Below are 15,152 nucleotides of genomic sequence, written 5' to 3' on the forward strand. Positions count from 1 at the left end.
TGACTTGTCCAGGATCACAAAAAGCACTGGTGGGATTTGAACTGGGCTTCCCTGGTTCTCAGCCCATTGCATTAAACATTAGGCTATTATATGCTTATGAAGCTTTCCTCAAGGCTCTAATGACATCACCCTTTGTATATCTATAGGAATAATGCATAATGTATGTGGATCTATTAAAGTAAAAAAGTATCTCAGTGGAATTAAAAATGTTCCAATTTTTATACTGGACATGCCATAAATTGTCAAAGTTATTTTGCCATCCAAGAAGTAATGTTTTCTTAACCTCAACACTAAACAATGTGAGAACAGGATGCTTAAATTATGATTATGCAGTTTTGCAGAGTAAAAATATATTCCTCTACTGTGTGCATCTGAATATGTGTTCCTTTGTGATATAACTCTAATTGCATGGTTAATTAAAGAGAGATTATGTGATATTTTAAACAGAAACCTGATTGGCAGCAGATGGTTGATTAAGGAGGAACTGGAAGAAATATTAGTTGAAAAACTGTCGGATCAAGATGTGAGTAATTAATCTTTTTAATTTAAAGGAACCTGTATCAGCCTAGGATACTTAAACTCTATTTTAGTGGAAAAGAAAATTCTTGAGGAGCAGGTGCTCTTAAAATTTGGATTCCTTTTTGTTTTAAAGCCCAGCAGTGAGCGTTCAAAAGGCAACTGCTATTCTAGTTATAAAAATTCCTTAAGTTTTTGTTTAAATTAACAAGGGATATGCCACTCAGCTTGTCACACGTTAGTCAGGGTGGACTGCAGGAACAGAGTGGCCTAGAAGATTTTGTTTTCATAATGGCCCATGTGATATCTAATTAAGATGTGTGCTTCTAATTCTAGTAGTGCCTCCATCTCTTCTAGCTTAGAAACTAGGTGGCAAGTCAAATGCGCGCAAGACAAAAGCGCGCAGACAATTGCGGGAAGACAACTCAGCGCAAGACAATTGCGTAAAATGACACTTGAGCGCTACGAAAATTGCGCGCACGCTCTAATGACTTGCACGCTATTGTCTTGCGCTCTAATAACTTGCACGCTATTGGCTTGCACGCATCTGACCGTGCGTGTTTGTCTGCGTGCTTTTGTCTTGCGCGCTAATGGCTATGAACCAGAAACTGAGCATCCAGTTTCAAAATTAACAGAAACAATTGTGTGGGTTAACCAATTCCACCAGCGTTTGATTTGCAACCTTTTAAAACCAAGCGCAAAAGAATAGACAGCAAAGCAAACTGGTATGTACCTTTCCAGACAATAAGTTTGTTTTTTTAAGTTTTCAGACCAAATATGAGTTCACAAAAATCGCATTATATAATGCTATTCTGATTGTGCTTTCTAGATTTTATATCTGAGCAGAAAAGTAGCATCATCACTCACCAACTTAAAACAGTTACAAGAATGCAACAGCTTCTGAGCAGGGACCTTCTATTGAATGTCAAATGTACAGCGCTACTTACGCCTTTCAGCGCTATAGAAATGATAAATAGCATTGTTGGTAACAATATACAACTCCCTGATGCAGAAGTTGCCATGGTCCTGTCAGTCTACCACTAGCCTGCCCTGAGCTGCAGGCTGCTTGTAGCAGAAATTTGCCTGCCTCTGGCCCAACTCTTTTCTGTTTTAGCCTAGACCTGGGGTAGGCAATTCCAGTCCTCGAGAGCCGGAGCCAGGTCAGGTTTTCAGGATATCCACAATAAATATGCTTGAGATAGATTTGCATCTCAAGGAGGCAGTGCATGCAAATCCATCTCATACATATTCATTGTGGATATCCTGAAAACCTGACCTGGCTCCGGCTCTCGAGGACCAGAATTGCCTACCCCTGGCCTAGACCATCTCTGCGGGTCAGAACAGCTGTGGAGACTGCAATGCTCACATGGTGGAGGTGGCTTAGGTGAATGGGAGCAGAGCACTGATACCAATGTATGCTTCTGCTCTGCTTGGTGCCATACTGAGAGGAGAAGCTGCCATATAGTCCCATGGGTCCTAGGTTAGCTTCTAAGGGAGAGTATCACAGAATAGATTTAATGAAAACCAGCTTCTAACAGCATTTAAAATATTCTGTCTCCTGCTGTGCACCATGGCACTCAACCAGATTCAATTTTAAATTGTGTTGGTATACAGGATCTGCTGGTCACATGACTGCAATCACTGGCCCATCAGGGCATGCCTGATAGGGCAGTCTGTCCCCGATCTTAGAGAAATCCAAATGCAGAATTAAAAGTGGAATTCTACAAGGTGGCAATACTTTGCTACTTTGCTTTGAATTTCTAGTTCAATCGAACCCTGTTCAAGCTATGGCCATTGTGCCACAACTCTTCTTTCGTAGCTACTTGGGATTTTTCCTTATGTTGATGCACGATCTTCCCCAATACAGCCCATCCATTCCAGTGACTGTCTTCTAATAAGAGGTATATACTACACTTCACTCTGGAACCAGCCAAACAGTGAGGCACACTGTTCAGCAGTGTCTGGGACTCTACCCCATCCCCCCAGAACTGTGTAAGCTTCGTTTGCAACCTCCTCAGCACTCTCAGCTTGATGAATTTGAACCCAAGAATCAAACCCAGATTTCCTTATAACCACACAATGAATTCCTGGCTCCTAGCTGTCCAGGGCTAACCGGACATTTTCAGTGGCTCTTAACCGCATAGTGCTGCTGAAAAGGCCCAGTTAGTTCCCAAGCCGAAACTGGCTATTTCTTTGGGGGGGGGTCTGGGAATGGAATCAGCACCTAACCAGCTAAGATAACCATATAAATAGGGCTGCATAAAAAGGAGTTCCATCTTGATGTGGTTCTTCATAGCTGGTTAATTGCTGTGGCTATATTTTCCCCAGCTACATATACCCAGAAATTCAATGCTGGATCTTGCATATGTCCCAACATTAAATTTCTGGGTTTAATTGTCAGCAAAACACTGGTCATCACTGGCTGAATATCAGACCCAACAGCTATCTGCTCAGACCAAAAGAGAGATTTTTTTTAAAAAATTTATTTTATACTGCGACAGTTGTAAGCCCCTTTCTAAAGGCTTTCCTTTCAATGCAAAGAGTACAGTAGTCTGGACTCTAGGTTTTATCCCCCCCTAAGCGTGGGGGAACTTACAGAAGGCATCAAACAGATTCTTCAGCTCTGCCTCCTTGTGTCATTGGGCAGTGCCCTTCTTCCCCAGTTCTTCCTGCTCTAAAAGCTGTGCATCTGGGTTTTTATTTTTGGATTTTTTTTTAAATCTCATTCTGGGAGGCTTTCTGGTGCCCAAGAATCCCCCAACATTCCTGGGAGCATCTCTGCCTGGAGTACGTACCTAACCAACCTGCACTAATATTTTGGACAGCTCAGGGTTCAGCCCCTTGGGAGCATAGCTCGCCCCTGTTTAGTCAGGAGCTTAAGCGCAGGCTGACTAGACTTTGTTCTGCGCAAATCTCTCGGTCCTGAGGGATTTGTGGGTACCGGCTGCATTCCCCCCCCCCAAACACACATCTGGAGCTAGTTGGGGGTCGACGGTTTCAGGCTCTTGGAGTCTGACTAAAAGGCAGCCCAAAGAGACAAGCTTCTGGAAAATCTGCATGCTTGTCTCAGGCAGAAAATCTCTAGAGTCCAGCTGCTATGTGAAGCTGAAGCATGCAAGGCACCTGACAGGATTGTAAATACAGTCTATTATGGTTTATGGGAGACATAGGGGGGGGCACCGCAAAGGGAGCGGTCTGCCCCAGGCGCCATGTTGCTGCAGGCACTGACACCTCTCCTCCTCTCTGCCTTCCCCCTGCTTCTTCACATTCCTCCCCTCTACTTGCATGCCCCCTTTCCTTCCCCTATACCTCTAGTTGAAGAAGTTGTTCGCGGTGGTCAACAACATACTCTTCACAACCCCATCAGCTATCCCGCTGACGTCCCTTCTGAGTGCCACACATAGGAAGTGACGTCGGAGGGAGAACCGACGGGGTCACGAGGAGCACATTGTTTACCAGCAAAAGCAACAATTTCAACTAGCGGTATGGGGGAAGGGAAGAGAGGACATGCAGCAGGCAGGATCCGGGAAGGAGGGGGTTCGGAGATGAGGGTGGGGGAGGGGCGCCACCATCCTGGGTGTGTCCCACCTTTGGGGGGGGGGGGTCTTAGAATCGACTTCCAGTGCAGTAGGTGAGACATTCTAGGTAGATGGATTGTATCCCCAAGGCCACATGCCATCTGCAGAATGAATCCACTCGATTTTTTTCTTTGTGCCTCTGCTGTACTTCACTGGGCTTCTTAGCTCCACCTACAGTTTTTCCCTTCTGCACACGTGCCAGCAGGAGTATGTTTGTTCTGCTCTCCGTTTTATTTTATTTGGTGTTTTTTTCATCCCTTTTTCGGTGTTTCTTGTGTTCAGAGTGATTATTTAGCTCTGCCTGCATTGAGATCACATAGACTTTGTTCTGCAGCTATCAGGCCAATCCCTGGTGGTTCTCCACCTCCAAAAACTCCTTTCTGCACTTTTTTTCTTTTGATTTTTTTTTTCCTCTGGGGCCGTTTTTACTGCAAAATTATGAACATGGTGGCCATTATCCATCTCAATCTGCCTCAAACACAATTCAATTTGACTCAAAATTGATAGAAATGGACTCCTTAGGTTGTTTTGCCCCATATCATGCCAAATTTGTGATGGACGGTTGGCTGAAGAGTGTCCGTGTTCCATATGCCGCAGAGCACATGAGGGGAGTGAGAGCTCTGAGCTTAGCCCCTTCTAGTCCTAACAAAGGATTGGAGTGGGCTCAGGTTGTACTAGAGCAGTGTCTCTCAAACTTTCTCGCATTGATAGCACTATTGAGAAGAATTGGAGAGATCCGCTATGGCTTTAGAGCTTTTTAATCTTGGATCACCTCTTCTGCTTATCATGAACAGACTTCTAAATCAGAGCATTTCATCATGGGTGTAGTACCTGTTACGCATGGAACATCTTCTATTTCTTACTTCTAGAACCATTCTATCAGACATGTAGAACTTGTTAAAGATGGATCACCTTGTACCCATCACAACAACTCTACTTATCACCATATCAGTATACTGAATGGAGGGATCCACTCTGGGTGAAAAACCTGTTAAGTTTGGCTCACCTCTATTTTTCATAATCTCTTGAGACATTTGCCTCCATCTTCTGCCGGCAGCACTTCTTTTTTACCACAGGGATCCACTATAAGTATAGAGCCTTTAAAGTTGGATCCCCTTTTTTTCTGTTGTTCTATTTGTTCCACACTCCTCCGCTAGCACAAGCTCCCGCAAGGAAGGAGATGGGAGATGCCATATAGTACACCAACTATATCTTCTATATGTCATTATCTTCAACATCTCTACATTAATTGTTCACCCTCTCCAAGATAGGGAGAACGAGAGGGCACTCTCTAAAGTTAATAGGGGATAAATTCCATACAAACGTAGGAGTGGTAGAAAACTGGAACGCTCTTCCGGAGTCTGTCATAGGGTAAAACACCCTCCAGGGATTCAAGATAAAGTTAGACAAGTTCCTGCTGAACAAGGACGTATGCTGGTAGGGCTAGTCTCAGTTAGGGCGCTGGTCTTTGACCAAAGGGCCGCCACGTGAGCGGACTACTGGGCATGATGGACCACTGATCTGACCCAGCGGCAATTCATATGTTCTTATGACTTCACTTATATATTCTATCTGCACAACTTCCAGAATTCCAAGAGACCCAGAAGTTTATGGCAAGTTTGGATTTTGATGCATTTGATGTTACAACCAGAGCATCAGCTATGTCTAGTCCTATGAGAAGTCTTGCATGACTACGAGTCTCTGCCAGGGACATTAACATTTAAGATTGCTTTTACAAATAGTCCTCCTGAGTCTGGCTTCTTATCTTCAGACCTCCATATGATCCATCTTCTTGTCTGCCTATGACCTTGACACTCATGTCCATGATCATCTTGTCAAACTTCTACATCTCCACATACCTCCAGCATGTTTCTCCTTTGCCACAGACATGTTCGCCCAGATTCTTCGCCTGATCAACCAGGTTCTTCAATCACAGAATGTCTACCACTGTGCCATCAATGCTAATATCCTAGTCAAGTAGACCCAGAGGATATTGGTTATACTTTCTTCAGGCCTTTCATACTTCCTTCAGAATATCTCATATTCATGTACAATTTCACTTTATTCCGGGACCAGTGGATTATTTTCATCTACCCACCAGGACTTTGTAGGAAGCCTCAAATTTCAGAGGCTTATACCCTTCCCCTCATACCTCATCACTGTCACTGGTTCTGTAAACATCAGTCTTCCTTCCTATAAGTCAGGCTGTAAGAGCTTATCTTTTCTACTTGTGTTTATTTTCACGTAATTTCAGTATTTTGCGTTCCTGATTTTTGCCCTCGGCTTTGGAGGTTCCCTACAGGGACATCCTTGATTGTGGGAGATCGCCATCCTTTGGGAAAAGTCTGCTTCTAGAGGGTTTCCTGCTTGTCAGTAAGCCCCCTGGACAGCCTGCACATCTGATCAGGGTTCAGGGACCGTTCCCTTGGGAGCTTGCTCGTCCGCTAGTGGGTCAAACGCAGGCTGCATGGTTTCATGGAGGCGTGCCCAGGATCGGAGCCAGACTGCATTCCTCCGCCGTGCTATACGGTGTGTCCAAGGGTGGCAGAGGTGATCAGCCATGGAAGTCAGGCCAGTGGTGTAGTCAGAAGATTCAGAGTTCAGCTTTTCAACAAGTTGAGGCAGATGATCTCCCTGTGAGCTGCTCAGCTCTGTCTGTACTATTTTCCTGTCAGCACATGTTTTTGTGAGTACAAGCTGACTGCGTGAATCAGAGATTTTGGGGGGGTTTCTAAAAAGGGGCTTTTAGGTGGTTTCCCTGCATGCCCTATGGGCCCCCACCCCTAAAATCACCATTTTTGAGGGTTCTCTGATGTTTTCCCGGGCTATTTTTAGTCAAAACAAGCACTCAGTGATCATCTTGGATTTTTCCAGTTTTGATTTTAAAGTTATTTTTTATACTTGCCAGCTTCATTTTTGAAAGAAAACCACATAGATGACCTCCTCAGGGCAGGATGTCATAGATTCATGCCTCATTTGTGGTAGATGGCTGTCAGATGTGCAGCTCACGGGGGGTGAAAGGCTTGCCAAGATTCAGTGCCTTCGACCTGCATGGAGGGTCTTCTAGCGCCTTCTGTCCCGACTCCCGCGAAAATGGCATCAGGGGGCCCTGGGGAGTGTGCAAGCGATGCTATGGTGAAACACAAGCACATCTCAGGGGATAAACTTGGGAAATCCTCCAAACAGTCCCCAACTGGAGATCAAGGGTCAACTCCCGCAGTGGAGGATGGGTTTTCCCCGGATTTTGTTGATATGATTTATCAGGCATAAATGGGGGGAAAAAAGAATACCTGTCTCCCGCCAGCCTCTGTGCCGGGCAAGGGGCCCCTGCGACTGCTGGGTTATGCTGGTAGCTTCAGCCTGATCACGCAGGCGTGTGGGTCGCAGCCTTTGGGCTGAGCACTTCTTCAGACCTTTTCATGCAGGGTCTGGTTACCATGCCAGCTCCAGGGCGTTTTGCTTTCCCAGCATGGCTCTTGATCATGCGACTAGTAGGCATATAAGATGTTTTGCCCTTATTGTTGAGGCTCTTCTAAAGTCTAAGAAGTCATCCAGGGGGGTTGGCATATGCTAGGCATGGAAGGCCTTTCAATATTGGTGTTGCCAAAGCCAGGTGGATCTTGCTGATGCTCGCTTTTTTTCCCGCTGGAAAGATGCTGGCCTTATAGTGGCTTTTCTGCAAGTCCCGGTAGCTGGGCTGTCTTACTTGGATCCCAGGACAGTTAGTCCTCTATGGCGGCTCATCCTGATGTTGCTCAATTCTTGCAGGGAGTCCGTCGTGTCGGATGGCTAGTTGTCCATCCTCCCTGCCTCGGACCTTGACCTGATGCTTTATCTAGGCTCCCTTTTGGCCTTCTTTTAGATGCTTCCCAGTTGGATTTGATGCTTTAGACCAGGGATGCCCACACTTTTTGGGCCTGCGAGCTATTTTTAAAATGACCAAGTCAAAATGATCTACCAACAATAAAATTTTAAAAAACACAAAGCACACTGTACACAGAAAAAATGTTAATTATCATTTATATTCTGGGGGTTTTTCAAAGAGGTCAAGGCAGATGACTTTATGCAATGTCACCTCAGTAACAACTATACAAAAATAGACAAATATACCCCCTCCCTTTTTATGAAACCGCGATAGCGGTTTTTAGTGCAGGGAGCTGCACTGAATGCTCCGCACTGCTCTCGACGCTCATAGGCTCCCTGCGCTAAAAAACACTATTGCAGTTTAGTAAAAGGGGGCCATAGTACAAAATATAGACAGCAGATATAAATTCTCAAAAGAGGCACATTTTGATCACTAAATTGAAAATAAAATCATTTTTCCTACCTTTGTTGTCTGGTGATTTCATGAGTCTCTGGATGCACTTTCTTCTTCTGACTGTGCATCCAATATTTCTTCCCTTCTTTCATCCTCCTGTATGCTTTCTGTCCTTCAGATCTCATTCCCTCCCCCAACTTTTTCTTCTCTCCCTGCCCCCTCCCCTTTCTTTCTTTCTCCCTGCCCCCTTCTTTCTGCCTTTCTTTCTGTCTTTCTGCCCCCTTTCTTTCTTGCTGTCTCCCTGTCCCCCCTTTCTTTCTTTCTTTCTGTCTCCCTGCCTGCCCCCTTTCTTTCTTTGTCTTTCTTTCTCCCTGCCCTCCCCCAAGCCAAGTTCTGAGCTCTCCTTGCTTCCCGAAGCAGAAGCGCCGGGCCAACTAGCCTTCCCCTCGATGTCAATTCTTACGTCGGAGAGGAAGTTCTGGGCCAGCCAGGCAGCGATTGACGTCGGGGGGAGGAGGGGGGCTGCTTGGCCCGGCGCTTCTGTTTATGGCGTCAGAAGCAGGTAGAAGCGAAGGCAAAGCGAGTCTATCACGGAGCCCGGGATGGATTCCACGATCGACTCGCATTGCCTTCGCGATCGACCTTTTGGGCACCCCTGCTCTAGGCCGTTGTTTCATCTTTTCATGTTGAACAGGCAGTGTGTTTGCCTGTCTTTCTGCTGTCAGGTTCCTCAACTCAGGACCGCTTGTTGTAGCCTTTGAATGTGTACAGGATTTTCCTGTGTGATGGGAGGTCTCCCGCGAGTTTTGCCTCTGGCCATCGGTTTGTGCTGTCTCATTCTATTAAGCAGGGTGCTTCCGCTTCTAGGGCCACAATATCCAGATGGATCCATATGGCCATTTCGTCAGCCTACATTCTTTCTGGAAAACAGTCCCTTGTTTCCTGCATGGCGCTTTCTACTAAAAGTGTGGCTTCTTCATGGTTTGAAGCTGGATCTGTTCCTCCTGAGGAGATTTGCGGGGCAGCGACGTGGTCTTTTCTCCCCATATTTCTAAGTTTTGCAGAGTGGATGTTACTACAAGGCAGGACTTAGCCTTCAGGTCCTTGATCTTAAGGGCCTGCGCAGCAAGCCCACCCTGGCTATTACGTCCTTATTGTCTAAAATGTCTCACCTATTGCACTGGAAAAAGAGATTATGTTCTTACCCTGGTAAGTTCTTTTCCAGTAGATAGGTGAGGCATTCTAGACTCCCTGCCCTGACTTTCTGCAACTGTTTACAGTTTCAATCTGTTTATGCTTCTCCAAGCTGCTCCTTGAAGGCCTCTCAGCCCTTGAGGGCTGGGAAGAATTTATTTATATGTTCCTTTTCTTGGAGAGTTGTGCTGCTTTCCTTTGGAGCCTGTGTTGGCAGTTAATGGTACTATTTCCTTACTTTCAGCAGAACACTTTGTTTAGCCTATTATTACAGGTGCTTCTACTTCACATAGGTGGATGGCTTTCAGTGCGTGGGTACTGACTGTAAAGGGCACTAAACTGATCAGTGAAGTACTACAGAGGCAGAGTGAAAAATCTGGAGTAGATTCCTTTTGCAGAGCATGCAAGTATGGGGAAATAACCCTATTGTCTAGAATGTCTCACCTATCTACTGGAAAAGAACTTACCAAGGTAAGTACATAATCTCTTTTTACTGATGCCTAGCTACCATCATTCTTCCATTTCTTTGGTGACCCTAACCTTGTTTCTTGCTTTTTAACAAACCTTTAAGAAGCAACTTTAACGTAAAACAACATATACCCATTTCCTTTTCTCCTGAACCTCCAATCTTCGGTTTTCATATTACCTTCATTAAGAAATTTGGCTCAGAGGTAGAGTCCTGGTTTTTGGTCCAAAAGTCCAAAGTTTACATCCCAGGTCACTCATATGTCATACATTTTTTCACATTCAGCAGGGTCTTTACCTTTAATGTCTGGTTTCTTTCTCCTCTACTATCTAGTACTAGAAGCCATCTAGGCATTCTGGAGTTAGCTTCCATTGTGTATGGCAGTGGTCTCAAACACGCAGCCCAGGGGCCACATGCGGCCCGCCAGGTACTATTTTGAGGCCCTCGGTATGTTTATCATAATCACAAAAGTAAAATAAAACAGTTTCTCGATCATCTGTCTCTTTAGCTATAAATGACAATATTATTGTTAAGACTTAACCTAAAAGAAAGATTTTTAAACTATAAAGAGTTTTACCTCATGCAAAATTGTCATTTCTTTAATAAGACATTAACTATTTATTTCTGAGGCCCTCCAAGTACCTACAAATCCAAAATGTGGCCCTGCAAAGGGTTTGAGTTCGAGACCACTGGTGTATGGTTTCCTCTTGTTGCATTTCTCCTTCAATCACTTCCAAATTCATGCTTGCTCTCATTTTTAGACTTTCCTACCAATTTGTTTTCTAAACTAGGCAACGGTCTTTTTTATCTCTTGCTCAGTCCTCTGAATTCTGAGCTCAGTACTCTCACTCACTATATCAGTGCGGACAGAGAATGGATACTTCACATAAATTTGCATATCCTTCATTAACATTAACTCAGCAGTCTGTTTGATTTTTGGCCTGAAGAAATGTGATCATGTGAGACCTTCTTATCGACATCTTCATTGGTTTCCTTTTGAGGCAAGAATTATTTTTAAATTTGGCTGTATTTGTTTCAAAGTACTGTTTGGCTTGACTCCATCATACCTATCTTCACAATTCAAATTGTATAAGTTGAGTAAAAATACAAGAAACTCCTGTATGTTTATGAATCCTACTCCAAAAGCTTGTTGATACAAGAGTTTTTGGGAAATGACAAGATCTGCTTTCCAGGCAGGAAAATCGCATTCCTGGCTGAGTTCTTTGATTACTCAAGCTCAGTCCTACTATTCATTTAGAAAGTCATTGAGAACCTATTTGTTTGATAAATTTATAAACTGATTTTATTGTCGTATTTGTTTGAAACATGTATATTTTTTCACTGATTGTACAGTCCTCTTGATGTGAACCACCCAGAACTTTTTGATTGGGCAGTATACAAGAATAAAATTATTATTATTATTATTATTAAGCATTCAGTGACTTCAATCTCATCTTTTCTATTTCTTCAGTAACTTCTGATCTCCAACTGGTCCAGCTTTTGTTGGTCCCATTTTTTCCCACAATTGTCTTGAAAAATACTACTTCTCCTTTTCTTTCTTTGCACTCTTAATACTCGATAAAACTTGAGCACTGGCTCTATTCACTATACAAGACATACCAGAGCTCTCAGACAGCCCTCAGGGGGAGTATTGCTGACATATGGCCTTACCCCCAGTCAGCCACTATTCCTTTCCAACTTCTTCCACATCCTCCCATCCATAGTTACGGAATTTCTCTCCTTCCTATGTTTTTTCTTTCCCATTTCTTCTTACAACATTATTCTATCAACGGGAACTACATTTTCATTGCTTTGCCATTTTTTCTCTTTCGTGTTTTTATCTGGTCACTCTTATTAGTGCCTCTTTCTAGTATTCAATCTACTATTTCTTCCTAGATTTTGTTGGCATCTCCCTCTCCTATCCTCGGATTTGCCTGCCACTCTGAGGTTGGCTTCTATTTCACAGCCTCCGTACACATTAGTTTTGTTGAGTTCTTACCTTTCACTCTTGCTGAGGACAGTTGTATACCACTTATAACTCTTTTTATTTTTCTTTCCCTTGCTCTCCGCCTACTCGTAACAGACAATATATCTGATTTTGTGGTGTGGTACTAAACATTTATGTTTTCCTTAGAGACCAACTCTCCCTCCATTTACTTACCGTAACAAGTGTTATCCAGGGACAGCAGGCAGATATTCTCACAGCCCGCCCACCTCCCCTAGCTTGCTTCTTCACTTGAGCATAAAACTGATGACCTTGTGAACCAGTGTCGAACAGGAAGACACTCGCGCATGCGCAGTGCGGACAGTCTTAAAACTTTCTAAACCTTAAAGTGACAGTACACTTTAGCACTGTCTGTACCGAGCTCCGTGAATGATGTCACCCATCTGTAAGAATATCTACCTGCTGTCCCCGGATAACACCTGCTACAGTAAGTAACTGTGCTTTATATCCATTTGATTAATTACTTGTTTTTGCAGAGCAGAACAAGATTGACTTTGCTGGGGAGTTCCTCATTTCCTTTGTGTTATTTCTCCTATTTAGAAGTCATCCAGTGCTTTAGCACAAACTGAGGGAGAAGGGCACTGCCCAGTGACACAAGGAGGCAGAGCTGAAGAATCTATTTGATGCCTTTTGCAAGTTTCCCGTGAATATAGAGATAAAACCTATAGCCCTGACTACTGTATCCATCTACTAGAAATAAGATTATTGACGTAAGAACCTAATCTTCCCTTCCATAAAGGCGCCACAGCCTCAAGGAGAGCAAACAAAATGTTGGGCATCATTAAGAAAGGTATCACGACCAGGACGAAGGAAATCATCCTGCCACTGTATCGTGCTATGGTGCGCCCGCATCTGGAATACTGTGTCCAGTACTGGTCGCCGTACCTCAAGAAGGACATGGCAGTGCTGGAGGGAGTCCAGAGAAGAGCAACAAAGCTAATAAAGGGTATGGAAAACCTTTCATATCCTGACAGGTTGAAAGAGCTGGGGCTGTTCTCCCTGGAGAAGTGGAGACTTAGAGGAGACATGATAGAAACCTTCAAGATCATGAAGGGCATAGAAAGAGTAGACAGGGACAGATTTTTCAAATTATGGGGGACCACGAGTACAAGGGGGCACTCGGAGAAGTTGAAAGGGGACAGGTTTAGAACAAACGCTAGGAAGTTCTTTTTCACCCAGAGAGTGGTGGATACATGGAACGCGCTTCCGGAGGCTGTGATAGGCCGAAGCAAGTTGCAGGGCTTCAAAGAAGGTTTGGATAGGTTCCTAGAGGACAAAGGGATTGAGGGGTACAGATAGGAGTAGAGAAAGATTATAGGGATAGGAGTGAGAGGCAATTTATAGAAATAGTCGGGACCTCTGATCAGGCAAATGGGCCTGATGGGCCGCCGCGGGAGCAGACCGCTGGGCGAGATGGACCTCTGGTCTGCCTCAGCGGAGGCAACTTCTTATGTTCTTAAAGATTTTATGACTTTCTGTAAATCACTGTAGACCACTGACAAAAACATTTAAAGAAGTACAAATAGACTTTTTCACTTTAGGACATATACCTGTATACTGAAATTTTATACCATTTTTTGTCTATGGGGAAAATGGCTAGTCTGTTCAACTCCTTTAGTGTGAAATTATGGAAATCTCCAGGCCCAAATGGGTTAATATTGAGGTTTTCATTTTTTAATCACATGTTCTAGAACAAGGGAAAAATGCAGAGCAGGGAAGCATAATTAATTTCAAGAGGTTGCCCTTTGAGTCAAGTGTCTCTTCAGGTTTTAAATAGCTCAATTGTTCTGTTGTAGAGGAAATCATAAACATTAAAGTAGCACAGCATGAACAGCGAGTGAAAATATATTTCTTATGTGTATCGTAATCATTCAAGAATTTCCGTTTTGTAAAAGAAAATGATTTCCAGATGAATGTGCGTATCAGTATGTTGTAAAGGAATTGGAAACCCTTTTTTTCAACTGCTGTCCTAATAAAAACAATTTACTCATGATCCAAAATCTGTTTAGTACCTGTTTTGTCAAGGATAGGAACCATATTTTAACAATACCGTCATGTCACAAGGGGAGATTTTGTTCCTGTAGGGCATGATATTGAAAAATATTCATGCAGCTAGCAGTGGGTGCCAATTGCAAAAGTATTGTGGGTTTTTGTTGTTGTTATGTGGTTCATTTTCACCACTTATATACATGTAATGCAATTCTGTAACCTAAGGGGCTTATTTTCAAATGAGACAAACATCTAAAAGACAGCATAAACCAGCACTTGGACCTTACTAGTCAAAACGTCCAATGGGCTTTCTCAAACAGACTTTCTAGACATCTTTCTGGTTGTTTTGTCTCCAGTGCATTCAAATCTTAAAGGGGTGTGTTAAAGGCGAGTTTTGAGTGGGCTTAGGGCTTGGATGCTCAGCAGGCATAATCAAACCTTAAATAAAACGTCTTGGGCTTTTTTTAGACATTTGGAGCCAGACTTGTTTTAAAAGCGTCTAGATGCCAAAAAGGTACCCAAACTGACCAGATAACCACTGGAGGGATTAAGGCATAATTCCCCCCTTTATTCCTCCAGTGGTCACCGACCCCCCTCCCACCATCCAAAGAAGTGAAAAAAACACCAGTATTTTCCTGCCTGTAAGACAGATTCACTTGGCTCACATACGAGGAGTGCTGAAAAGTTCTCAGCCCAACCAACTTCCTAAATCTAATGTTATTTTGGCACTGTAGCTGAAAAGTGTTATTTTAGTTTATTTCGTTAGAGTTTGCAGCAATTTTCACTTTGCAAACCTAAACTAACACTCTTCAGCTTCAGTGGCAAAATAACATCACATTTATGAAGTTGATTGGACAGATGACTTTTTAGCACCCTCTTCTACATCTACACAGCAGAGCAAAGGAGCTCTCTAAGGGTTACCCTAGAGACACGCCACATTAAAAGTCTCAGGCAGATATAAGTATAACTTGCTTATATTGTTTGGTGAGTCCTCCAAAACCTACTGTAACTACATAAAGATGACACCTGGAAACATAAGGGCTATTGTTGTGGTATGTTCTGAATTTAAATCTTCCAGAAAATCTCAAAAAACTTATCTATTTGTCAGAGCTTTTTTATAAATAAGTAGATGTCCTTATTTTTCCT

General features: G+C 43.4%; 1 protein-coding gene across 2 annotated transcripts in view; it reads left to right on the forward strand.

The window, feature by feature from the left end:
- The window catches only part of MRPS9 (mitochondrial ribosomal protein S9), a 209,466-nt gene that overhangs the window by 158,507 nt on the left and 35,807 nt on the right, over positions 1-15,152 (forward strand). For both annotated transcript variants that reach the window (XM_033949660.1, XM_033949659.1), the window contains exon 7: positions 448-523. In XM_033949660.1, the coding sequence (XP_033805551.1) occupies positions 448-523 (76 nt within the window). The remainder of the gene's footprint in view (positions 1-447; positions 524-15,152) is intronic.

Source organism: Geotrypetes seraphini, chromosome 6 (assembly GCF_902459505.1).
Source record: "Geotrypetes seraphini chromosome 6, aGeoSer1.1, whole genome shotgun sequence".
In the NCBI taxonomy this organism is placed as follows: Eukaryota; Metazoa; Chordata; class Amphibia; order Gymnophiona; family Dermophiidae; genus Geotrypetes; species Geotrypetes seraphini.